This window comes from Centruroides sculpturatus, unplaced genomic scaffold, assembly GCF_000671375.1.
Source record: "Centruroides sculpturatus isolate CEXI.00-Female unplaced genomic scaffold, Cexi_2.0 scaffold1288, whole genome shotgun sequence".
Taxonomy (NCBI): Eukaryota; Metazoa; Arthropoda; class Arachnida; order Scorpiones; family Buthidae; genus Centruroides; species Centruroides sculpturatus.
The window spans coordinates 96,221-123,559 of record NW_019385439.1 but is presented as its reverse complement, the minus strand read 5'-3'; the positions used below and the strand labels follow the sequence as shown (position 1 = coordinate 123,559).

The 27,339-nt window shown below is 32.4% G+C and overlaps 2 protein-coding genes across 3 annotated transcripts; one reads left to right on the top strand and one right to left on the bottom strand.

Annotated features, from left to right (window-relative positions):
* Window positions 1-100: 100 nt before the first annotated feature.
* On the bottom strand, window positions 101-15,722 carry LOC111639009 (peroxisomal trans-2-enoyl-CoA reductase-like). The gene is made up of 8 exons (XM_023384786.1): window positions 15,307-15,722; window positions 15,103-15,233; window positions 11,392-11,557; window positions 5,208-5,289; window positions 2,890-2,986; window positions 2,671-2,772; window positions 726-840; window positions 101-575 (listed from the first exon to the last, which is right to left on the bottom strand). Exons 1-8 carry the CDS (start codon window positions 15,419-15,421, stop codon window positions 538-540), a joined length of 846 nt encoding a protein of 281 aa, XP_023240554.1. The 5' UTR covers window positions 15,422-15,722; the 3' UTR covers window positions 101-537.
* An 812-nt stretch (window positions 15,723-16,534) lies between these two features.
* On the top strand, window positions 16,535-26,567 carry LOC111639010 (GDP-fucose protein O-fucosyltransferase 2-like). 2 transcript variants are annotated; one of them, XM_023384788.1, is made up of 5 exons: window positions 16,535-16,765; window positions 18,863-19,125; window positions 22,905-23,154; window positions 25,225-25,291; window positions 26,208-26,567. In XM_023384788.1, the coding sequence occupies exons 1-5, from the start codon at window positions 16,641-16,643 to the stop codon at window positions 26,520-26,522; spliced, it is 1,020 nt and encodes a 339-aa protein (XP_023240556.1). In that variant the 5' UTR covers window positions 16,535-16,640; the 3' UTR covers window positions 26,523-26,567. The 2 variants fall into 2 exon arrangements, with proteins under 2 accessions (XP_023240556.1, XP_023240555.1); XM_023384787.1 differs by having other exon boundaries at window positions 16,538-16,768; window positions 26,208-26,557.
* The last annotated feature ends 772 nt before the right edge of the window (window positions 26,568-27,339 follow it).

Below are 27,339 nucleotides of genomic sequence, written 5' to 3'. Positions count from 1 at the left end.
TATCTTTTTCTTCAACAGGTGACCACTTCCCAATCTAGTCATCCCTATTTTCTGTTTTGGAATATCACAATGACCTGTATATGCTCAGTTTAGACTGTTATGATTTTCAAATGTTGTTTATTAGTCTATGTTTTACAATTATGACAGAGATAACCATCAGTTCACAGAGTGCCAACACTCAATCTCTTTCAGACGATTCAATGTTTAAGCCAATAAAATAGATAAAGTTTTTGGCCTTCTTTCCCAAGAGAAGTAATGCAAGCAGACCATCAGAAGCTGTATCCTTTAGATTTGCTACAGGCCTGAAATCTGATGTTTCCAGAAAGGGGAGGCCAATTTATCCTACAATGAATTGCCACTTTAAACTTTGGAGGTATACCAATTTAGCTTTTCATAATTAATCCAGTGAGGTTTTGCCTCAGGAACTTCATACAAAGACTTTGGCAACTGGCAAAACTAGTCATACATTCATCATCAGTTATGGAAGAGGAAAATCAATGTGATTAGACAGAATACAATTTGGATTTATCCCGACTGCTACAGATTGGACGGAAATGGAGGCAGATTGTGGTGCTCTAAAATACACAGAAATTGCCATTAGTATTTCTTGATGGCATGGATACCAACTCTAAGGAGCCAAAACTTATTTGTCTGGTTGCTTTAGAGTTGGTAGCCATGGTATCTGGATAAACAGATCAAAAAACAAAGAGACAAACAGGCAGTACCTGATATTTTCCAGAAAAGAGGTGAGTATAATCTTTCACCACCATCCACATAAATAGTTTCCCCTGTGATGTAAGAGGCAGCGGGAGATAACAGGAAGCAGACAACTGCTGATATCTGCAAAATATAATCAATCACACCATTAATACATGAAATCTGTATATTCTAAAGAACATTTAAGTGAAAAATTTTGGTATAGGAGCAATAACAGCCTTAAGCTATATTTTGTTTAAAAACCATTACAGAAAACGAAGGAAAAGTAAATTTTTGGCAGACAATGGGATGGTTTTGCCAAAAACCAGATCTGTGTTGGAAATAAAGTAGCCAGCAAATATGGAACAGATTTAAATAGTTCCTCCCATAAAACTAGTCTCATCTGTATCATAATACTCATAAATAAAAAAATAATAAAAATTACAAATTACCATGCTTAGGTGGTTCATTCTCTTACTGGGACCAATCTGATATCAGTCAATCTTAATACAGTATACATAATTCAGTCTGAAGATTGTACATAAACAAATCAGAAGCATATAGCAGCATGCACTGGTTCAAAACATACAACAATATTTACAATGATCACACAACTTATCAATTTTTGCAAAATTACAAAACCATGCGGTAATCTAACTTATGATCATTCTGGTCCCACAGATACCAGATTAACGAACTTTATGAGCGTGATATTTCTTTAGAATTCCTTTTTTGATAACTAGTTTCTTTATTTTTAAAACATTTTGTGTAATGTAGGTTTTCGTTATATCTTTTAACTTGCAATTAATATATGAACGCCACAGCAGTTAACTTAAGATTAGGTACTGTTATGTTGTATCAAAGATGCATAATAGAATTTATTTTTATTGTCAACTTGATGTAAAAGATCTTTTTTATTTGGTTGCAGTATTTATTTATGTTTGAAATATTTAAAGTATTGCATTTAATTTTTACTTTCTCAGCTCTGTTATATATACAACAGAGGGAAAGTATGACAATCAGGCAAAAAATGAGCCCCAAGATTTTTACATTTTTGGACTCGGGACCTTGAAATGTCAAGAAATGTAAAAGAATTTCAGGACTTTTTTCTGTATGTATGTGGTGTGTGGCATGATTTTGTTCACCCTGTTTGAAAGCTTAATAACTCCTGTGCTTACTGTTGAAAATTTCTGAAATTTTGCAGGAAGATTTTTTTTTTTATTAGGGGAATTGATGCAATTAAATTTTGGTGTTTAAAGATTGACAGGGTGGGAAGATAAACGGAGTCGTACAGTGTATCTGTGGTAGGGACGGACTTATTGAGGATTTTACTCGTTATTAGCATTTATGATTTTTTATAAAACCTAACACTACCCTGTAAATTAAGCTCCTCTCCAGTGACGGACACTTTTTGACCAGTCGTTTGTATAACTCATTGTAAACATAATTTTCCATACAAATAAACGCATTGAATTTGGAAATTCGGTCTCTCTGTGAGTCTCTCTGCGTCCAGCAAACCACTACCCCCATACGGAAAAGGCTTTCTCGCGTCATCCTGACAGATCGCGGGCAAAGCGAGGGTTGTAACCTTTAACTGAAAGGTCAACCCCACAAGGGTGTCATCCGGGCTACTACCACACCTCACATTCTTTTAGTTATTCCAGTGGATTGATTAGACTGTATAGTTTAAGATTACAAATCAAACGATCTAAAATTATAATATCTACTGATTCATCTTGTATTAAGCAAGCATTTGCTTAGATGAATCTAGTTGCTAAGCTAAGGCTATACACTTTCCACATGTGGCATCAACTGAAGGTTTAACAACAATATCACATGCAATTTTTACTTAAGTTAAGCACAATCTTATTTTAATGTTATTCTGTGTAAATTTTGATTGTAGCCTTAAACGTTGATAATTAAATAAAATTTTTGAAATGTACTTGGTAAATGTTCTCAAGTAATTTAACTTACTTCTTCAGGTGTTCCACATCTTTTAGCAGGTAAATTATCTTTTGCAACATCAAAGACATTTACTGGATAATTTTTAGCTGCTGTTTCTGAATATATGGTTCCCTAAAATTCAAATATCAGTAATTATAATTAAGTTAAATATTTTGAAACAGTTTATATTTTAAAAGTTTAATATTTTCTTTTATCACATTTCAAAATATTGAAGTATATATTACTAACGGGAGCAACGGCATTCACTCTTACACCATGCTCGGCCCATTCTATAGAAAGTGATTTAGTTAAATTCTGAACTCCGGCTCTGGCTGCTGCTGAATGCCTGCATTATTGTTGTCGTTAAGTAATAATATATTAGATATTCTAAATATTCAAAAATAATTATAAAATCTTAAATTATATCAAATCTTATTCTAATAATTTTAAATACTTTAAATGATAAAATATATATAAATTTTTTGTTTGTGATTTTCTCCTGAAAACAAAATCAGTTTTAATATTTTGTATATTAAATTGAATTAGACCGATGGAATAAGGTAACACAACGCACGGCGATCTGCCAAGGAGAGGGATAATTTTCTATGGAAAACTGGTCGCCGTTATTTAGGCATTAAACACACGAAAGCCCAGAAAACAGAAAATTCCATGCAACTCACCTGTTGGTCACGCAAACAAAATTAGGTGTACTCATTTATTTACTTTAAATTTCATCAAAATGAATGTTTGATATTGTTTATGCTGTTATTGTTTATTCAAAAAATAACAACATAATATTGTTGTATAGTATAATAAGTATTTAATGTTTCTATCAAACATGCAATTTTGTATAGGGTGATCATAATTACAATATTTCTAGTATTATATGGTTATTAATATTATGTGATATCATTTTTCTTAAAATTCATAGTCATTTTTCAAACAGCTAAAATTAAATTTTCACTAACTACTCACCACGCCTATATAACAATCACATACACTGAACCAATTTACGGTGTGGTACGATTGACTAATAAGTACAAAAAAAAAAATGTTTTCGAACCCCTTCTGGGCTCTTCATCAGGTTCCTACAGTTTTAGCTCGTAAATTTGATTACCAAATGCTTTTCAAATAACTTTGTTTTTGAGTTCGAACAGTTGATACACAGCACGCTTTAGCTGCTCGTTATATCCAAGCAGGCAGACTTGTCACACATGCGCGACGTATAACGTTTAAAAGAGCTGTTCGAACTCAAGAACGAAGTTATTTGAAAAGCATTCGGTAATCGAATTTACGAGCTAAAACTGTAGGAACCTGATGAAGAGCCCAGAAGGGGTTCGAAAATGTTTGTTTTTGTACTGGTTAGTCGATCGTACCACACACCGTAAATTGGTTCGGTGTATGTGATCAAATTTTCACTTAAAAAATTCAATTTTCATATCATATTAGTCAAAATAATCCTGAAAATGACTACAAAATATAAAAATTTCAACTTTTTTTTTAGAAACAATCAATTTTCAGACAAAAATTGATCAAAATGAGACCAACTTGTGACCAAAAATAGATTAAAAAATAAAATAGTTAATCAACAAATTTGGTATGTGCCTATTCAATTTTCCCTCTTCTTTTAATCCTTTACAGACAAATTCTAAATTCATCATCATATTTAAATCTTTTCCTGTTATAACCTTATTGAATCTATCTGGGAAAAAAACTTGAAAATTATTATTTTCAGAATCTACTAAAACAACTACAAATTTCTTACTACGTTTCATTGATATTTTGTTTGCTTCAGATATTTGATATTTGTATTTCCACAACTAATTAGTTTAATTTTTCACTGGAGTAGATTGAAGTTTGCCAACACTGTTTAGTTTTTTCAACATTCCCACTCGTATACTATAATTTATATTCTTTATATTTATGAATGGATTTTTAAAATGTAGTTCTTATAAAGCATGCATTTATACATTGAAAATCCGTTTCCTAATATTTTTACACGTTTAGGCATATATAGATGTATTGATATTTCAAGTTTATCTAAAATTTCTTTCTCCGTATTTCCTCCTTTATACACAAGTCTACCACCACGCGGGCACCTGCAGAGGTAGGAAAACGGGGCACTTGCCCCCTGGAATCGAGTAAAAATTTCCACGAATTGTAATTGTACAAGTAACCTTACACCATCAACCATGGGATGCTTTATCTGTCTTCTGATATTGATACAATACTGTATTCTGTAATCTACTTGTAAAAGAAATTAAATAAAAATGTATTTATGTAATTATTTGTCTCCAAGCTTTGTCCCCCCTGAAAAAATTTTCTGCGGAAGCCCACGTACTATCATATAATACACGTCTGTGATGTAGCTATGTCACAGGCAGGCTGAATTTTGCAGTAATCATACAGTTCTGTCTTAGCGCACAACTTTTCATAAATGAATGTAAATTTAAAATTCTTAAAATGGTTATTACAAAAATGAATCTATAGAAAAACACTAGAATAGAAATATCATGTAAAAAATAAATAAAAATTATTAATTCAAAAAATATGGAAGGAAATATTACGCCATCATAGGTGAACCTCTGTAATTGTTCATAACAATATTGACAATAACACCTTTGTTTTCCTTCATCCATTGATTGTAGGCTTCAAACAAAAAAAAGAAAAAAGAATTTTCATATAAAATTAAAAATAATAGAATTTAAATTTACATGCAATATTAAGAAATAATTAATTAACTGATCGTATTTTGTCTAACATATGAAAAAAAATATTATGCAAGTTAAATTAGCCACTGTAGTTAATTTAATACAGCAACAATGTTAACAGTGGATAAGATTAGAGAAATGCTAACATTTTCAACCCCAGTTAACAAGTTTTATTTATGCTTGAAGATGGCACATTATCAATGTCAAAAATGCATTATCATTTCTCCAACCTTACAATTAAAGGTGTATTGGTTACTTCAGTAAAAAATATAATATAGTTATGTATTGATATAAAATAAATGCTAAACTAATACAGAATAGATAGGTTGCGGCCGACATTTTCAATGCGAAAACGTGTTCGTCGGATGTTCAGCGCCGCCATCCTGTAAGCCTAGAAGTTTGACAATGGCGTTTGGAACGTCAGTGGAACCATGCTCAACGTTCTAAACGGCATTGTCAAACTTCTAGACTTACAGGATGGAGGCGCTGAACGTCCGATGTACATGTTTTTGTGTTGAAAACGTTGGCCGCAACCTCTCTAATAACTTAAAAAACTACAGTACTTGTGCAAATCAGTGAGCATCCACATTCAAAATTCCAGACACATATTCTCTTGTATTGTGTTAGTCAACAGCTATTTAGAATGTGCAATTAGCTTTCTGTTGTTCTGATTGAATGCTAGCATGCACTATCTAAAAGTTTTGCTGCATATAACTTCTTGACTCTTATCTAAAGACTTTTAGAAATGCTGTAAAAAGGTAAAGAATCCATAAAAATAAAAAAATAAAAAAACACCATAAAGATACATCAGGGAGAGAGATGTACTGTCCTCCCTATTCTTGGCTAGCTCTATATCAATGTCAATATTATCTTCCAGATAACTATTTGAAAAGAAAAAGAAAGCTGGATAGACCTAAACAACATTGACTGCAACAGTTAGGACCAATTACCACTAAGATTCAATCATGGCATGTTTATTCAGTAATCAATACCTTACCATTAGACTGCCGTAGGCTTGCTAAAAATGTTGACCCTTGTCAGTAGAGTTTACAAAATTCTGATACAATCAAATAATACTGGAGATAGTAAATATACAACCTTAAAAACAGAATGAGCACAAGCTAGATAATAAAATCAAAAGGAAACTGAACACTGCACTGTAAAAAGGAACTGCCCTTGTTTTTAACTAAAATTAATATTAACATTTAATATGGTACTTTTAATTGTGATTGTTAATTAATTATTGGTTAAAAATAAATTATTGATTGTTCTAGTAAACATATTTCTCTTAGTTATGAAAAAAATAGTATACTTTTGTTAACTTCTGGAATGTAACCTTATGTTTTGCACTAGTCCTTTGTTTCGTATAGCACGGATTTGCATAACACGAGACTTTTTCGAAATGTAACTACCATGTTATATGAGTCTGTATTATTCAGTCTTAATATTATAATAATTTATATTTTTTACTTTTAAAATGCTAATCAGATGCAATTTGTGAAATTGTGTAATAATCAAAAAATAATGAATATGTAATTAATCATTTCCCTTTTCAATTAATAATTCAGTTGTTAGAAACACAGTAGCATCAAGAAATTAATGTACTATTGTCTCCTATGTTTAGAAATGCAATAATAATGTATGCTTTTTTATTATTAAATCCTTTATCAAAATAAGTATTATGAATAAATGTTTTGTTTATCCTTAAACTAAATGCTTATTCATAAGGACCCAACAATCACCTAGGAAGCTATTTCTGAATATTGCAAGAATAGCAAATCTTTTTAGGCAATGTCAAAAAATGTTTTGTGAATGACTGTACTTCTCCTGCCACACCAAGCTTCGATGACATCCCAACCGTGGCTATCAAGAATCCTATTAGAAAAACACTCATCCAACATGTGGCAAAGGGAATGGGAAGAAGCAGACACCGGCAGGACTACCTTCAAGTTCCTGCCTAACATTTCCACCTGTCTCTCTCTCAACCACATATATAGCAACTACTTCACCAGCCAACTAGTTACTGGCCATGGAAACTTTTGACAGTACCTCAATAGATTCCACCATAGCATACCCCCCTTCTGCCAGTGTGACAGCAGCACTATAGAGGATCCTCTGACCATCTTTGAGTGCAACCTCTATGATGCAACTTATCCACAAGGCCCTCATTGAAGGATTCAACTGGCCCTGCTCACCTGACCTCCTCATCAGCAACAGTGCCACTTACAACGGACTTACCAAATTTATTCAGGAAACCGGCACTTTGAATCCAGACTTCACCGACCAAAATCAGGCAAGGGACTCTTGACAGGACAGGTGACCTCTATACTAGGGTCTTTGGCAAAATTGGAAAGGTCAGCATCAGACGCTAATTCTAATCATCCTCATTGCCTCTGCCCTTATGTGGCTTTCAAATGGACTTTGTTATGTGATTGGATCGGGTGTTTATTGTTGTTTTCGTTGGTTACCTTCCACCCTTTGTAAATTGCAACGCAGCTCATTAGTCATAAATTATCTGTTTTTGTATCCAGCCATACTTACATTTGTACACCGATGGCATTCAACAACTACTTCTATTGTGTAATCATTATTTGTTTGTACTCAGTAACCCTGCCCCTTTATTGTAAACAAATTGTGACAGTTTGTATTTTATCAGTCCCAGGATCATGCTATTTTTACTATCCACTCCTGGACAGTTTAATATAACTGTTACCATTTCTTGCATCTAGCTGGTGCATCTGCTCTGTTACTACACCTTCTGTAAAGGGAAAACGAAACTTTCGCAGTACACTATTTGTATAAAGTCCAGCTCTATAAAACTGTTGCAATTCAACGTTATATTGTAATCGACGCCATTCCATGGAAATGGATAACCAGTAATGGAACCTTACAGAAACCATGCACCCTGATGGTAAATGTAACACACTATCTGTAGTTCCACCCCATTGCCTATGTAACCCAATCCCAAGCACCTTTTTGTAATTATCATCACATTCAACTCTTCTGTTTGTAATTGTTCTGTAACCACAAAGCTTTTTGTACATATGTAACGCACCATAACTATTTGTACACTTTCTCTTTCTATAACCTGTACATGTATTATTCTATTTAAATTAACTGTCTCCCATCTTCACCATCTTTTCTATCACACTTTCATCCCACCTTATCCATTCCCCCTCTTCTTCTCCTTTTTTCACACCAGGTGATACCTCTGAGTAGTCTCGGTCTTTTGCCTCTTTCATTATAAAATGTATTAAAAAATGCACATTGTATTTCCTGGTAATCTCAAAGGGTTTTTTAATCCTTATTTCTAACTAGTTTGTATATAGTAGGGTTCCTTGTTGTTTGTGGTCCTCACTATCTCCTTATAAATATCTCTGAATAAGTCCATTGTAATTGAAAACCTCGTAGAGACTTTCAAATAATAATAACCATACAAATAATTTTAAGTCAGTTTAAAGTGTTTATCCTTTTTTTAAGATTCTAACCTTGACGACACAACATGAAGATACAAACAACATCACAACATTGAAGATACAAACAGTTCTTCATTAAAAACCGACATTATGATATTAAAAAAACACAAATACACTATACATTTGATGCCGACCTTTTCTTTGAGGATCCGACATCAATGACACAGTATTAAAAACTTATCTTAAAACATCACTTAGGTCATTATATGTGGTACTTATGTATTGTAAAGTACTATATTATTTTTCCGACTTTCCAACGATTAACGACACGACTGTGTGCCGGATATAGCCGTTCCCTAACAGGTACTTTACGCGGATTCGCGTTAGTGTGCCAGGCCTGGACTTTTAGCGTGCACCGAAGTTAAATAATGACCAAGTTTGTCAATAACAAATCAAATATTTAATAAATTTCTAGTAATAAACTATTTACAAAATTTAGTAACAATCAAACAAAAATTTATTCAATGAAACTCAACAAGAATCAATCCGACAAAACTCAAATCAATCTAGTTTCTAACTTAAATCTATTCCCCTTTGGAATTCGACAAAATTCAAAGACTTAACTTATGTACAATAATTCTTATGAATTAAAGATCCTAATCGTCACCTCAATATACTAGGAACCTATTTCCTCAACTCTCAAGACTTTCCCTATTCGTCGATCCACAAATCGAATAACTTCAAAATCGCCTTGGAACTATTTGATCCTATCAGACACCTCTTTTGTTCACTGCTACGAAGCTCACCAAGCTCGTTGCTATCTGGAATTCACCTCGTTCGTCTTCACTTGATGTTCGGTTTTTATACTGTGAGGTGACGTCACAATTCTGAATGAGATTACTCCTCATTTACATACTTATTCACTAACAATAAAAACTTTTCTATTTGTCTGGCAGCCTATTTTCCGACAATACTCGCTAACCTTTCACGTTATTCTTTTTGACAATTTTCAGGATGTTTTATTCTTTTAAGGTTTAGCGAATTTAAGTTGTGCGTGTGGGGTCTTCCTCCCCTTTGCTCGGTGCGGACTTACTTTTTTCCGCTTGGGAACGCAAGTGTGCGTGAGTTTTTTCTACGGCGCTTTTCTCTCGTTGGTGAGTTGGTTTCTCTTCTATTTTTAAGTTTCTAAGGTGAATGGTGAGGAAACCTTCGTCCTAACAAAACATCAGCCCCAAACAAAATAGAATAATAAGCAAAATAAAAGTAAATAAAAATAATGCTCGGACTTGGTTCCTTACAGTATACACATTCCGAAATTTCCACCAAGGGTCTGCAGATATGTATAAATACAACAGATAATTACTTACCCAAGTGATGTTTAAAGAAAACATTTTTAATACTGTGTCATTGACATTGGATCCTCAAAGAAAAGGACAGCATCAAACGTATAGTGTATTTGTGTTTTTTAATATCATATCGTTGGTTTTTAATAAAGAACTGTTTGTACTTTCATGTCTGTATCTGGTTGGAATCTTAAAAAAAAACATAAAGACTTTAAACTGACCCAAAATTATTTGTATGGTCATTATTATTTGAAAGTAAATTAATTCTTGGAACTTTATAATTCTTGTAGAGACTTTAAAAATTACAGAAACAACACCTATACAAATAAGAACAGAATCACCAATGAAGACAACAGCTATTCTATAAATCAAACGTTTTTCAAAATATAACAATATTTTTAAAAACATTCAATTTGTAGAATAGCCTAAAGATGGCCAAAAGTGTTTGCTTATGTTTTTTTTAAAGTTTGAAAATGTTGATTTAAATATTTTTAGTGTAGTTTTTATCTTAACATCCTTCTATTTACTGTTTTGAAAATAGGTGTAAATATAGAAACTATGTTTGTTTAATTAAGACATTTAGAATATGCTTTGATGTATTTGGCTCATCGGTCATAGGTTGGAGACTCAAGTTAGGTCTTTTCCATTCTTGGTCTATGTCGACGGATCCCAATTTTTAATTTATGTATCCGACAGGAATATGAAAACCAGAAAATAATTAATAAAAACCTGTTTCACATTATATGACCTTGGCAGTTCACATTTTTTTTTTTACAGTTTATAAATGGTAAAGTTGCAATAGTATGTTTACGTTTTTGAATTTTACAGCTTTATAGCTACAACTAGATTCTAATTTTTCCAATTTTAACATTTTATGAAGTCATTCATAAGCATAATGCTCCTATGGTAATGGTTTCTTTGTTTTTCTTTTTAATCCATATTGTGTGTTTTGTATTTGAAAAGCTTTCACCTTCAAGAAATAGCTGTTTAAAATCTTCGATATATTCGATTACATTATTAACACTTACTATACATATCTTTTATATGCTTTTTGTCTTACATTTTAAAAGTACAAACCACTACTACAGGCAAATGCTGATACCACTATAACTATTTGTTAGTTATCAGATGATTCTTATTTATTGTAAAATCTAATAATAGTTTTGTTAATATATCAATTACTAATGTATTTTAATTAAATGCAATAAACTCTAACAAATGTATACAGTCGAAATTACTATAAAAAAATTGCTACTATAATTCAATTTGGTTAGACATTACCTTCTCTACACATAAGAAATGTGCCTGTCAAATTAGTATTGACGACAGCATCCCATCCATTTTTACTTATTTCTGAAGCCTGAGATAAAAATTGACCACCACCATTGTTGACTAAATAATCAAGTTTTCCATATTTCTTCAGGGTGGTTTCAATTAATTTCTTAACCTGAAAAAGAATGAATAAATAAAATTCTGATAAACTTTACATCACTAAAGTTCTCATATCATTTTGACATCATTAATATAAAATTAGACAATGCATAATAATAATCAATACAAAATTAATAAACAGCAACACGCAGACGCCCATGCATCCAAGCATGTTGTTCTTTATTAATTTCATTTATTAGCTAATTAAATACAATTTAATTTATCCAAGCAATATAAATTTTAATAAATTGACTTATAGGTACATTGATGTGAATAAAACATTTAACTGCTTCAACTTGTAAATCTTATAAAAGTATTATATAATGTTTAATGAAGTATTAATCGACACACAGTCGACCCTCCTATAAGACGGTAGATACGTTGCGTTTTTTATGAAATTGATGTTTTAGGAGACCTTGCCAATCACAGCCCAACACGTGTGAAAGTTTACGGACTACGGCTGTTTGAAAGGTTTTCTTCCATAAAATTAATCGATTCCTAGACTAATTCGACTCAACATTTCCAAAACACGTATATTTTTTTTGGGAATAATCCGTATAAACTATGCTATAAAAAAAAAAATTGTAGGATTACTTATTGAGTGTGCACCGTTCGACGTCACCATTGCTCAAGCTTGTTTTCATTGAGGAGCAGCGCACCAAACGGCAGGTGCGATTTCTGATAAGTTATTTTTCTGCGAAAACTTCGTTGAACTTTGGAGACATCATTAATATAAATAATTTTTATGGCCATTGAATAAGAAATGTATAAAATTAGTGCTGTATTAGACTTACGGTACCTAATTTACATACTGTACAGACGATAGTAAACTCAATTTACCTGCCTAAACTCTCTGTAGCGTGGCGCTGGACAGCAGAAAGTAGTTCGGCTGACCGATGACGTTTTACCAAATTACAGGAGTTTTTTTACCACGTTTGTACAGATACCGTCACAATTTTTTCGCCATCATATAGGAATCCAAACTATAGGAACCCGTGTTATAGGGGGGTCAACTGTATTTAATAAAATGAACAACAAACAACCCATAATCAAGAAGCGAAATTTTAAATTTTATCATAATATTTTCAGGAAGTTTATCTCTGTTGAAATGCATTTCACACCTTGACAACATTCTTGTATATAAATTATTTCATCACATTCTTGTATAATTCTAGCACCATATTAACTGACTCTGACTCTTTGGCATTTGCCAGAATCACCAGGCGGCCAATCTGGCTCTACGTACATAACACTTGCTATGAGAACAGTATTATATACCAGTGGCGTGCTGTCTGCGGAAGCTATGATGCACCGCTTCCCTTGTATTTTCTAAAATATAAATACATACCGTGTAATTATTTTCATATTTTAACATACTTTGAATTACTTAAAATTAATATTTTATTATAACCACATTATGTATCTTATTACAAATTTCTATACATGTAAAAAACAATGATAAGATTGCTATTGTATATTTGACTATAAATTCATATATACATATTCCCAGTGGAAGTGCTGTATCGTTAAATACAGGACAGCTTCCACGGCAAAAATATTTGAATTAGGTAAAGCAGCCAGATTATACGCATTCGCACATGCACTTTACAGAGCACCAACCTCATGGATGCTGCACACCAAAATATCATAAAATGCTTCCAGTGATTCTATCCAGGGCCAGCACAGCTTCCCTATCATCAAATGTCACTGTACGCCACTGTTATATACAGAACCTTCTGCAAAGATTAAAAAATTGCTGACAAATTATAACGATCAAAAATGATATTTTGATTCTTTTTGTTTGCTTTTCTAGAAAGAGAAATACATTTTAAGTCTTTGCTATCTACTTCTTGTGTTTTGAAGATAAAACAACTTATAATTATCTATAAAAAAACAGAAAAATTAAATTTCTCAGACAAAAATAAATCAGAAAACCACAAATTTTCACATGACGTGGATGACAAATCCAGTGCAAAGTGTTCCCCAAAGTTCCTTTATAATGTTTCACTGAAAATCATTCTTCGTGAGTAATTATTTTTGCATATGTAATAAATAGACAAAGCCATAGCTACAAGAAAGACTACATTTTACAGGCAGTTTGGAATAGTCATACTAAGTATACTTTTTATATAGAGAAATTTACTATTATTTTCAAAAATACACTCGATTCATAAGTGAAATATTTTCAAAAAAAATAGAAGCAAAGACTTCTTGAGACAAAAATTCTCTTCTAGAGATTTGCAAAAATTTAACAACTCTTCTTTAAGTTTTTATAAAAATCATTTGAAGCATGGTCTAATAATTCCAGTTGACTTTTCGAAGTTTTTATGCTTTGAACTAGTTCGAATGCTGATGATAAAATGTGTCATTAAAAATGAGCTATGCAGGCTGGATAAATATGCTTTGGTCGACGGGCCATAGGTTGGAGACCAAGTTAGGTCATTTCCGTTCTTGGTCCGTCGACAGATCCAAATTTTTAATTTACATATCTGAAGGGAATATTCTATTACCATACTTTTCTATAAGCAAAGGAATAATGGATAAAAAAAAAATTTAATTCAATGTTAATGTAGCAGCTACTTGCTTAGTTTTAAGGACAATGATTATACTTTCAAACTCTACATAAGTATTATAGTGTGTAAATAGTCTTAAGTGATTTATGGCAAGAAATATTAATTAATCTGTACAACACCACTCATTCAATAAAATTACAAGTTCATAAATGATTGCCAAAATGCCTACAATCACAGTTACAATGACATGCAATTGTAAGCAGCTACAGTGAAACTATGATCACAATCATTGAAAAAAATTGCCACAATTGAAAAGTAATGGTCACTGATCACCACGACATCAGAAAATCACCGGACTGCTCATCACTATTTTGATTTTCCTGATGTTTGCAATTACATTTTCGCTGCAGCCGCATCATCATCACCAATTGATGGCATTCCGGTGACCATTTACAAACTTGTAATTTTATCATCTCAACATATACCTTGAAGATATAGCTGATAAGGCACTAGTCGATTTAGACTGTATTAATTTAAATGGATATAAATCTAACTCATGCTAAGTATGCAAAAGACTTAGTTTTGATCGCAAATTCAAAAGTAAAATAGAAACATCATCGGTAAAACCGAATTGAGTGACAAAAGAATACAATACGTTGATTAATGTCTATAAAACAAAAGTAATGATGATATCTAAAAGCAGGGAAACTCTAAATGTACAATCAGATGAAAAACCTATCGACTCTCATCACTGACAATTTAAGTAACATAGAAATGATTAAGCACACATCAGTTATTGCATGATAGCGACGAGTACACCCCGCATCACCATCCAACAAATATCTAAAAGAGAGTTTAACATTGCATGCCATAAATTTATCCCACTTCAGGTGACATTTTTTTGAAAAGTCACAAATTTTACAGCGACCTATGTTTGTCGTTACTCGGATCTTAATTGTAACTTTCGTATCTAACCCTTCTTTCGTGGGTCACGTGCATTTCTCGGAGAAGGATCGAGGACCCGACCCTTACCACTCGAAAAACCCACCTCAGTTTCGTTTCTGACGTCACACTTGATGCCAGTGATTGGAGGAGGGGAGGCATCCATCCACCGACGAGTTTCTTCCACCATCAGCGACAGTCTCTCTTCTTTTCTAGATGCCACCACCACCTTACATCCTGAAAGTCGACTTTGGTTTAAAATTTACCAGAAAACAAAGCAAGAAAAAACAAAAAAGTGCGGATTATATACCCAAACTTAGTAACTCCCGGCTGATGACTCTGCCGATTCCCGTGGCCCCTCCCGTGACGATGGCCACCTTTTTATTGAATAGGTTACTCTTAAAGACGGACGCGACGTTAGCCATTATTGTCAACTCTTTGCTTACGTTAAATGCGACTCGTAAACACCGACGGCGATCTAATCGCCAGCGATAAAATCACGCGACCGCATCGAAGATAAAGTAAACAACTCGATTGGTCGATAGTAACCAATCGTACACGAGAATATCGGACGGATGAGTAAAACGCCGGAAAGGAATACGGTTTATTAGTTTGTCAAGACGAGAGAAGCACGAATACATTGAGTTTATTACATAAAAGTACAGTACAGTACAGTGACCCTAGAAAATACACGCGATAACCACATCCATGTGACTTTGGCGAAACGTCGATACTAGCGCACCCTGAAATACGGCAATACTAAACGGATGAACTTTAATTTTTTTTTTTTTTAATTTATTATCTCTACGATAGACGTTCGTCATCTTGTCCACTATTAATTTTTATTAGGAAAATTTTAAAAATTTCATTATAATTTAATAAAATATTGTGAGAAGTGTACATAAAAACCACGTGACCATTTAAAATTCCCCAGACGGGCTGGCCACGTGGAGTTTTCCGAGTTTTCTCCATGTCCGTAACGCCTTAATTAATTAAAAAAAAAACTAACATGTAAAATGATATTCGAAAGTTATAATCAACTATTAACGAACATAATGCACCATCCGAATTATAAAAAATATTATTAACAATAATAAATAAAATTGTGTGTGGCGTTATCTATTATGAGATTTTGCTATAAAAATCTTATAATAATAGTTACCGTTGCTTTCGTAAGTCTTTAAATTGGTTCGGGAAATTTTAAGAGGTGGGCCGTAGCTTCCGAATCAATGGCCCGATTTTCCTGAAAGTTTCTAGAAATATTTTTTCCTAACACAGAATCCTCCCTGAAAAATTTCATAAGTTTTCGACAAAAGGCACGGAAGTTATTAAGCTTCAAAAAGGTTGAAAAAAATCTTGTCCGCCGCATATATTAGCATACAGAAAATTCTCTAACTTTTTTTTGCGTTTCTCGACGTTTTAAAAAATCCCGTGACAAAAAAATGTAAAAATTTTAGGAACCATTTTCGGACCGATTACTATACTTTTTTTCTGTTTTATAAATGTCGGGATGGTAAAATTATTTTTAAATTGTCTTGGGATGGTTTCTGCAGAGGGCGTTGTAGGAAAGATGGCGGATGCCAGTTAAAGGGCATTGAGTGTTTATAGCACGTGGAGCAGTGGTTCGTCGCACGCGTTTAAGCGATGAAAGTGGAATGGTTTGTCAGCGTCATTATTCTGGCTGTGTCTTTGGGAATGGAAGAAGGAGACTTTTGTACCAAAGACGACGGACTCTGCTCCTCTAAACGTGACTCTCTTCTGAAGGAAAGGAGGTGAAGTTATCCACGCCCCACTTCCTGCATAAAGATTTTAGTTCATAGATAGAGAGCATATCTGTATTTTAAAAATATTATGTACCAGAAAATCATTAATTACATAGTTGAAATTATTGTATTAATGTCAGAGGTCATTCTTGGCTACAAAATATTAGAATGAAATTGGCACTTTTGTTTCAAAATCAAGTCAAATCTTAATGTTTTTGATGTTAAGATGGTTTATTTACTCATTGTCAGACTTTCTTGTGTTGTTGAACATTGATTTAAGTGTCATTCAAATTAAAAAAATGGGTACTTTTTGGTTAATGAAATGCCTGAAGGCTATTGCGAAAGACTGTCACGTTTAACAATTTAGCCCACACATGCAGCTGTGCCACCTTTGAGTAGCCCACTTGACTGTGGAGTACTTGATGTTAGATAGTTTTAGGGGGAAGTGGGGCTAGCTTGCACTGAAGTACATGTCTACATGCTTCGCAGTTTTTAACATTTATCAGTCTACCACATATTCTATATGCGAAGCATGTAGAATATGTGGTAGACTGATAAATGTTAAAAACTGACCTTTGGAGACGAATATCACATGAAGGGTCAATGATTCTGGGATTGTGTGAAACTCTTCATTCAGAGCTTGAATCTTATCCATTACTGTGCATAATGGCTGGCATTCCATTAACTGAAAAGTACCAAAGGATGTGTTCTGCTAAGGCAAATCTTTTCTGGAACATAAAGGGTGTGAAAAAAAAAACATGTAATTAAAAATCAAAATATATAGGGTATTTGTGTTGGTACTTGACATTATAAATGTATTTTAGATTTGATATGTTGAGAAACATGTAAGTGTATAAACTTTTCTGTATATGGAAAGATGTATTGAAAGGTAAACTTTCATTTTATTGATGGTTATGTAACTGGATCGACAAGTCGTTGAACTCGTGGAGAAATGGAAAATTATTAAACGTTTCACTAATAAAAAGCCTTATTATATAAACTTAGTTTTTAATGTATGAGCCATTTTGCTCCACATGATTTAACATTGTGGATGAGATCTTAAATGCTTTTTTGGAGAATGTTGGAGGAAAGATGTTCAGAAATTTCATTGCCACTACCATCATCTCAACATATTATTGGTCAAAATAGTTAATTTTCTAGGAATTATTGCATCAACAGATGCCATAATTACTAGCCAATCACATACATTTTATTTTACCCAGATGAATTTTGGAAATTACAATATTTGCTTCATCAGTGGGTTTTCTTCCATACAAGCTAAACAAGACACACAAACTTTTCCAATACAGGTATTCTTTGGTTAATGTGGGATTTGATTAACATGAAAATTAATTGTGGCAATCTATATACATGGCAGAAGTTTAATTAATGTGGCTTTACCACTTAACATAGATACCATATTTGATTATTGTTATTTTGATGTATGTGGTGGCATCGAGGGATTAATTAACTGTGTTAATCAAGTGTCACCTATACACTAGTAAATGTACAATAACTATAATTATTAATTTGTTTTGTCTTCTAACAATATTCAGCAGCACCAAAAACTTTATGATACTGATATTCTACCTGCATATCCATTTTTTAACAGACAAATTTTAAAACTATTACTGTGTCTACACATGCACATCCAATATCTATTGTATAACAATTTATATTATTTAGATTAAATTTTTTGTCCATCCCACCTTTGTCAGAAAGTCAGAATTTATTGACCTAACTATTTAATTTCAAAATTATTAGAGAAAACATTTTTTTCTCTCCGTTCTAAGATTATGTTGCGAGCTTGAACTTCCAAAAATTAAATCATGCCTTTCATACCATTTCCAGCGTAAAGAGTTTAATGAACCATTCGGTGACCTTAATAATTAATAATATAAACATTTTTGTTTAATAACATCTCATAAGAAATGGTGCCATATACAATTTTAACTTTGCTAATTTGTCAGTGTTTCCTAAACATAAAAAATCCAGCAAAATGTTGGAAAAGTTATGCAACATGTTGCTGGATTTATTCTTATATGCAAACATTTTTCTTTTATTTTTTTTTTTTGGCTAATTATAAATTATTTCTTACTACAGATATCTACTATATGATGTCAATCCTGGAGAAGGGTTTAATTTAAGAAGAGATGTGTACATGAGGATAGCTGCTTTAGCTAAAAAAATTAGAGAAGTAAGGTTACAAGAAGACTGGATTCTTGTTCTTCCTCCTTGGGGACCACTGTATCACTGGAAGAGTGAAATTGCGGAGCCCCAGATTAAAATACCGTGGTCGGAGTTTTTTGATCTTCGGAGTTTATCAAAATACGTTCCTGTGATTGAATTTGAAACGTTTTTGAAAGGTAAAATGTGTGATTTCATTTGTAATTAATAATTTTAATTTTTAATTTATGACAAGAATTGTGATAGGATTGTAATTTTATTACAATTACAAAAAAATCAGACTTCATTCTGAAATTCTAAGAATTTTGTAACTATAAAACACAAATTCAAACTTCCAATAAAATAGTTCCTTAATGATAAAAGTATCTCAGCATGCAGATGATGGTTACTAGTACCAGCCTACAAGAAAAGGTTTTGTGTGAGTTAATATACAGAAAGTTAAAAATAAGAACCACCGAAATATCTACAAAATTTTGACTGCTGCGGTGTCATTGGGCAAATTGATCCTCGATAACATTCTCAATTAGGCCCATTATTGTCTGCAGTACTCAATTTATAACATCACTTCTTCATCCAAACTTCTCAATTGTTCAAACATAACTAAATATTACAATATTGAAATGTCTGGCATATATTGATTAGATCAAGTAATAAAAATAAAGCCAACTTTTTAAACCAGTAGAAAATTATTTATACATGACCAGTACTTTCAATCAAAATACATTTTCAGATCTACCTAACTAAAATGGTGAAATTACATTAATTCAAGAACAGAATTTCATTAATATTTTTCTTATTGGATCATCTTTGCAACCTCTGGCATTTAACTTCTGTCTCATAGTATCAATTTTACTGTTTATAAAGAAAATTCAACAATAATAATTGTAAATGATTACAAATATACTTGAATTTTTTATATCAAAGTTATAACAAAACAATCTTATTACATAATTTGAAAGTTACTGTAGTTTTATGAATACTGTATCAATTAATGGAAATACTTGATTGCAATAAGAGTTGTAGTGAATCAAAACTGCTTTACCTGTAATTATTCTTGCAAATCTAGATGCTATTATTATCCTGTAAATCTCTGTTAATTTATATATTTTTTTAGGATAAATGTGAGGAAGATTACAGGAGTCAAACCTTAAATGTTTTTCGGACATCATTCCATCATCACAATCAAAAAAGTTTGAATCATAAATTTAAATGCAAACATAAGTATCACTTAAGCATTCTGGAGGAAATCAAACAGAAGTTCTGTTCAATTTTTAAAAACTGTTTACACTTTCAAATTCTTCCAGAATGCTCAAAGGAAACATATAGATGTTCTCATTGGTATTTATGATTCAAGTCCGATGATGGTGACAGAGAAGTCCTGAAAAACATTTAACTAAATAACGAGCAATTATTTATCGTGACATTGTCACAATGCTCTCCACCTCAAATTAGTAGTGTCTTGCCCCTGTACATCATACTTTTCCTGTTAGCAATAGAGTCATGTCAGCCATCTATGTAACTCCTTTCAGGGAAAATTTTTAAATCAAAATAATGTGACTTCCGGTACAAACCAGAAGTTTGTATATACAAGTTGTACTTGTAGTTAATTGGGCCTCCTGCCCCTAAGGTTTCTATATTGTGTCTCAACTTTCATTTATCTAACTTCATTTTCAAGATTAAGGAAGGACAGACGGACGAAAATAGGAATTTATAGGTCTACGATTTTTTCAAATTGCAGCACAAAAAGCTTTCTGTTATAACATTCTTAGCATTTATTTCTCCTGATATTACAGGGAGTTGGTGTACTCCAAAATTTGTCATTATATTTTTTAGATTTGTAATATAAAGTTAGTTTTTTTGTTTAGAAAAACCACAACAAATTTTGCATTTATTATTGTATTGTAAACTAGCTGTTATCCGCGGCTTCACCCGCACGGAATTTGCAATTTGATAGAAATAACCCTCCCCTCAATACTTCACTAAGATTATCAACATTAGTTGTTACTATAGAAACAAAAAATTGCATCTAAAATAGTACAGTAGAAGACGTTCTTCAGGTTAAGCCTTAATCCTCTCCCTCTCCCCTGCGGGGAAATTTCGAAAAATCCCTTCTTAATGTGCATTTTCATGACGTACCCTAATTGTGTACCAAATTTCACCTCTTTAGGTTCAGTGGTTTGCTCTGGGCGATGATGAATCAGTCAGGACATGTAATTTTATATATCATAAGTTCGGACATGTGCACTGCGTATCTCGCCACGTGGTTACATATCTCGTATACGCACCTTGCCACATGCTGACACCAAAAATATAATGCTTGTTTACCTAGATGATATCTTTTAATTTATATGAATGTTTAACGGAATAATATACAGCCTATGTCCACCCTGAAGGTCCATTCTAAATATTGGTGAAAGAATTTTTGAAATCGGATGAGTAGTTTCGGCGATTACTTCCTACATCCAAACTTACAAACTTTACCTCTTTATAATATTAGTATAGATGACCAATTGAAAAAGAAAATTGATTAAATAAATTAGAATTGATCAATTGAATAAAATCTCATCTAATATTATACAGAGACTTTCTTACAAATTTTAATGTTAGAATTTTAATAGACAAATCTAAATTAGTAATAAAAATTAGTAGCTAATTGTTAAAATATCATGAATAGTTAATTCATGTTGCACTAACAATTAATTCATGATTAGTACATATTTCTTTGAAGACCTAGGGGTTGTGACAGTAAATTTAGCTTGCAATGTTGAAAACTTGAAATGTTTCACAACTGTCTTGAACCAGAGTTGCACCAGCATGAGTTAAATACTAGAATCTGTGATTTTAATATGATGGGGCTCTGACTCACACTGGGAACAATTCAATGCAAATCCTTAATCAGATGTTCTGAGATCGAGTAATCTCATGATGGAGAACATTGAATGCCCTCCGAGATGACCCAATCTCAATATCTGTAATTTACCTCAGGAGTAGGGTATATGAAAACCAACCAAGGATTGTTGCAGAGTTGAAGCAGAACATTGGGGATAAAGTAACAACAATTCTTCCTGAAATGTTGATGAAAGTCATGCAAAGTTTTAGGGGACAATTACAAGAATGTGTACACAACAACGGATGGCACCTCAAGGATACAAAATTCAATAATTAATTATAAGTTCTATGTTAAATGCTTTGAGGTTAAGCGAAGAATGGTGATAAATTCATTTAGCAAAATTATGTAACTTTTATGTTATTGATATTAAAAACTGGCAGATTAAGCTGCCATATCCTGTAATTAATACAGGTTGAACTCTTTAATCTGGCAACCTTAGGATCTGGTCATTTCTGGACGACAGAAATAGATTTTTAAGACCCCTATGGAAATCACCTTCATAACCATATGCCTATTCCATACACATATTGCAATATTATAAATGGTAGAAACAAGCTTTAGGAAATATTACAGGCATCAATGCAACCATTAATGCTCCAAACAAAGTTTTTATTGTTTCGTGTAATATAAAACCCATAATCAAAAATACTTGTAATTCCTGTAGCTCAGATTACACCAGAAGTCATCAGAGTTTTCATGGACAGCAATATCTTCAATGTATGCAGAGTCATTAAGGTCTCTATGCTTGTCAGGTATGTTGAGGAGCAGAAAAGTGGGTTTTCTAGGTTGGAATGAGACTGAACGAGTTATTAATGACTCTCTTCAACCACTGTTGCAATTTAGTCTACTTCTAGCACTTTGATTTATCCTTAATTTATTTACTTTGAATTAAATAAACATACATAACAAATCTATCATCTATAAACTAGTGGTAGCAGATCGAAAACTTACTGGACCACAGAATGCCAGATTAAAATGTAATATAAATTTGTCAATGATTCTGTTTTTGTAATAAATGGCATTATAACTATCAAAGAATCTATACTGAAAATACTTGAATTTATCTAGAAAATGGTGATGAAATCGAAGAAATATTTTATTTGCAACATTATGAAGAAGGTTGGACTGAAGGAAAATGGGAAGAAAAAATGGACATACGCAAGTGTTTAGAAAGTCATCCCTACAGCAAAAGCAATGGAATTTATAGCGGTTGGTTTTGGGGTTATCAGGATGTGTACGCAATTAAATTTAATTGTTTATCTGTTCAAGGTTTTTCAAGTACTCTCTTGCCACTATTCACCGGAATGTCCAAAGCTAAGTAAGTACAGTTATTCTCATATTTAAGATGATCATATTAAAAAAATTAATTTATTGTTGGTATATAACCAATGTAAAGATAATAATTGCATCAATTGGAATGAATAAAATTGGTATTATAATAAGTTTCATTGGCATTCTAATTTAAAAAAAAAAAAAAATGGAACAGATACTGTCTGGAGCCTCACATAGCTCATAGTTTTTGGCAGAAATAAGTTTTTATTAGGAGTTTGATTATTTCTTTTTTACTATTGTATTTATTAGAACTTGTTATTTATTTGAAATTTAACAAATATGAACTATATAGAGCATTTATCTGATTGGACATTGCTGTGCTGATGATATTGGCTGTTCACATATCAATGATGCTCTTACATTACTTCAAAGATTTCGAAGACATCATGATGTGTCAGTATCTTTATAATTTAAAGCTCCTATATTTTTACTGGCTTTATATATTTCCATTTTTTCCAGGTGCTTTAGATGGGCTTTCTTTTGTTTTAGTTGATGTATTAGTTGTACATTATCCAGTTAGACGTGGACATGATCGTCAGTTGCAAATGCTACCAATGCTTTTGTTAAAAGATCCTTCATGATTGACTCTTGATGTTCCTTTATTTGTATGTTTAAGGAGCGAGTGTCCCAGTTTTCCTACTCTATTATATATTCATGTAAAGGAATGGAGTAGACTCCTAGTAGCACCTTATGTGAGATGGTGGTTCTTCAACCCAAAAGACCAGCTCTACTCTAAGAGCTTATCATGTGATACATTAGATACGTGGATGATGATCATATCATTTGGAGTCATAAATTTAATTTAATAAAAACCCATTCGGACTCCTCCCGAGTGTAGAGCAGGAAAGCTCTAACAGTATCCACTTCCTGGACATATAGTTCCTGATCTATACCACATCCATACCAAACTATTCCATAAACTTTCATATAGGCATCTCTTCATACTAGCAGAATCACAAGATCCATTTCTCTTCAAAATAGTAACCTTCTGGCACTAGTCAAAGAAGCCTCTGTGCATTCTACATTAGGTTAATTGCAATGAAACATAGATATTCCACACAGATTATCAGAGGTTTAATACATCAACAGCCATCACTAGCTAAGAACAAGAACCAAGAGAAAGCTTTCAAGACAGTTAGTTATGTCACACAACTGACTGCCATCCATAAAGAAATAGCCTATAAGAGAAATCGAGAAACCTATCTATCTACACTTAAAAATGCTAATGATTTGGATGACTGAAACAATCTACCAAGAATTTTCTCCATTCTGTTAATACATTGTAGAGTAGGTAAAAGGCTAAAATACATTGGGTTAGTTTATTTGGTTATGGCAATGTGACACATGGGCAAGGAGAATGCCTCCCAGGAGGTCTTATAAAGGAAACTTGCCCCTATTTACGTGTTACTAATGTAAAGAAAACCTGGAAAACTCCAAGTGGCCAGCTTGTTGTCCAGGCACAAACCCACAACCAATTATCAATGTTTAATGGTTTTATCCACTTGGCCACTGATGGGCTAGAATACATTGGGATCACAACAGATTCCTTAAATGTACAAATAAAGGAACATCAAGAGTCAATCACGAAGAGCCTTTCAAATATGGCATTGGCAGTATTTGCAACTGACGATTAGGTCCGGGTCCAGCTGGATAATGTGCAACTAATACATCACGTCCGTCTAAAGCATCTGGAAAGAATAGAAATATGTAAAGCTAACAAAAATGCAAGGACTATAAATTATAAAGAAGCACACACAATATCACCAGTTTGGAAATTTTTGTCTGAAGTAATGTAAGAACTTTTTGTTGATGTGTAAACACCCAATACTGTGAGTGCAGCAACGTCCAATCAGATAAATGTTCTATATAGTTCAAATTTGTAAATTTTGTTCTATGTCGTTAATAGATGTAAACCTGAAGACAATCCTAAAAATGATTGAAAATGTTTGTGTTTTGAATAGACTTAAATGTTTGCCGACTTTTAAAGTCGTTTAATAGTTTAGTAAATATATATATGCGTTAATAATTGTAACTGTTTTTGTTGTTTTTCCATCAGATCAATAATGATTGACAGAGCTGAAGTCATTTTGCATGATAATTATGGAGATAAAAATTATTGGGATGTAAGTATTTTAAAAATAATTGACAAACTTGATGTATAACACATATTTTACACTATATATACATATATATACAGTATATAATACAAATAAAAATTTATTTTATTTGTTAGATGATAATAAAAATATTTAAAAACCTTTAGTTTAGAAGTCACGGTTATTAATGTGAATTGTTTGAGATCATATCTTAAAAACTATTTTCAAAACATCCATTTATTGCTAAAATATATAGAGTAAAATATTATTGATAAAAATTAAAATTACAGGATTGTAAAATACCTGTAGATAAATGATAAGCACATTTCGCAGCACTGAAAATATATTTATTAAACTTTTATTGAAGAAATCAAATAGAAAGTTTAATGTATCAGTTACAGTCATATGCCTTTTTTGTTTTTTATTTTATTTTATTTTAGTTATAAGCTGTTTTGTTAAAATATTTAGACTATACTAGTTTCTTTGTTCTCACATGACTTTATCTGCATACCCGTTCTCCTTTTTTTCTACTGGTTTGTTGCCTAAGGAGGAATAAACACAGCAGGAGTGGAATTTGGGCGTGGTGTATACGTGGTATATATATACTGATAGATACGATCTCAAACAATTCACATTAATTCCATTCCTGCTGTATATATAGTCCCTTTGTTTCATATATATATGAAACAAAGGGACTAGTAGGAGTTTATAGGACGAGGGCACCTTTTGCATCCTTGTCCTGTAGACTCCTACTCATGGTACTCAGCTGGCAATGACATTGCTCAACCCCTGCATGGTGTATATATGTATATATACTTATATACAAATATCTCTAAACCTGATAAATTGATGCCTAGTGCTAAGCCAACACTGTAATAATATTTTTTTAAATTGAATTTTTTAAAGGTTGTTTGTAAGTAAACAATTTATGTAATGTTTACAGATTAGAAGGAGTATGCGATTTGCATCCACCTTGATAGAAATTGGTAATAAATTTCGTCGCGAATATTTAAATTCTTCTGACGACACAGACAAAACCATATTAGATGATGACTGGCAGAAAGTAAAAGCAAGAAATAGTAGATCGGCAATGGGCGGTCCTTATATTGCAGTTCATTTGAGAAGACAAGACTTCGTCCGCAGTCGACCGACGGAGATTCCCAGTATTAAATATGCATCGGAACAGATAACAAAGATACTGAAAAAGTATTCTCTATTGAAAGTGTTTGTTGCAACAGATGCACCAAATTATGGTTAGTATGAACTTGATAGAATATCAGTATTTCAAATATATATACAAATATAACCATGTATTAATCCAGTTTTTAATTAATGCCGAATGATTGCTGGATTACATTAGGCTTGAATAAGGCCATTAATAATTAAATATAAACTATTTTAGCCTAGAATGGATAGTGTAACTGGCAATGTCTTTTATAGTATGTGAGAGTTGCAGGTTTGAGTCCTGCTCTGGGATGATTCTTTCCTTTATTAATGTTTGGTAATTAATTTAATTATTATTATTAAATTTATCGAGAGATGGTGCCGAACACCTACCTCTAGGACAAATTACTTGATATTTAATTATTAAATAGTAGCGTTATTATAGTCCAATGTAATCTGGCAGTTATTTGGCATTTAGATATAAGTTTTGAAGTACAAAACTTATCCCTATCTAATGCTATCTAGATGAGATTTAATTTAGCATGGTATTTCAGTGGAAGATATTACAATAGGATCAGCATACCAGAGACCATAAAAAAGAAAAAATTAGTACCAAACTCACCACCATGGCACTTTTGTTGCTTCAGATCCATGCAATTTTGGTTGTGGATACATTAAAAACTATGGTTTATTGAGAACACGTTGTGAATATGCCAGCCTTGTTAATTTTGCATGGCACTGCACTTTAGAAGCATCACAGAGGGTTAATTTTGATCGGTTGTTGAACACACTATTCATTTCCTTCAAGTTAGGGACTATGTTGCATTGCTAAGATTTCTGTATAGCATGAGTGTCGCACAAATAAAATGTTTGTTTCCTGCAGTGCCAAAAATGCCATAGTAGTGAGTTTT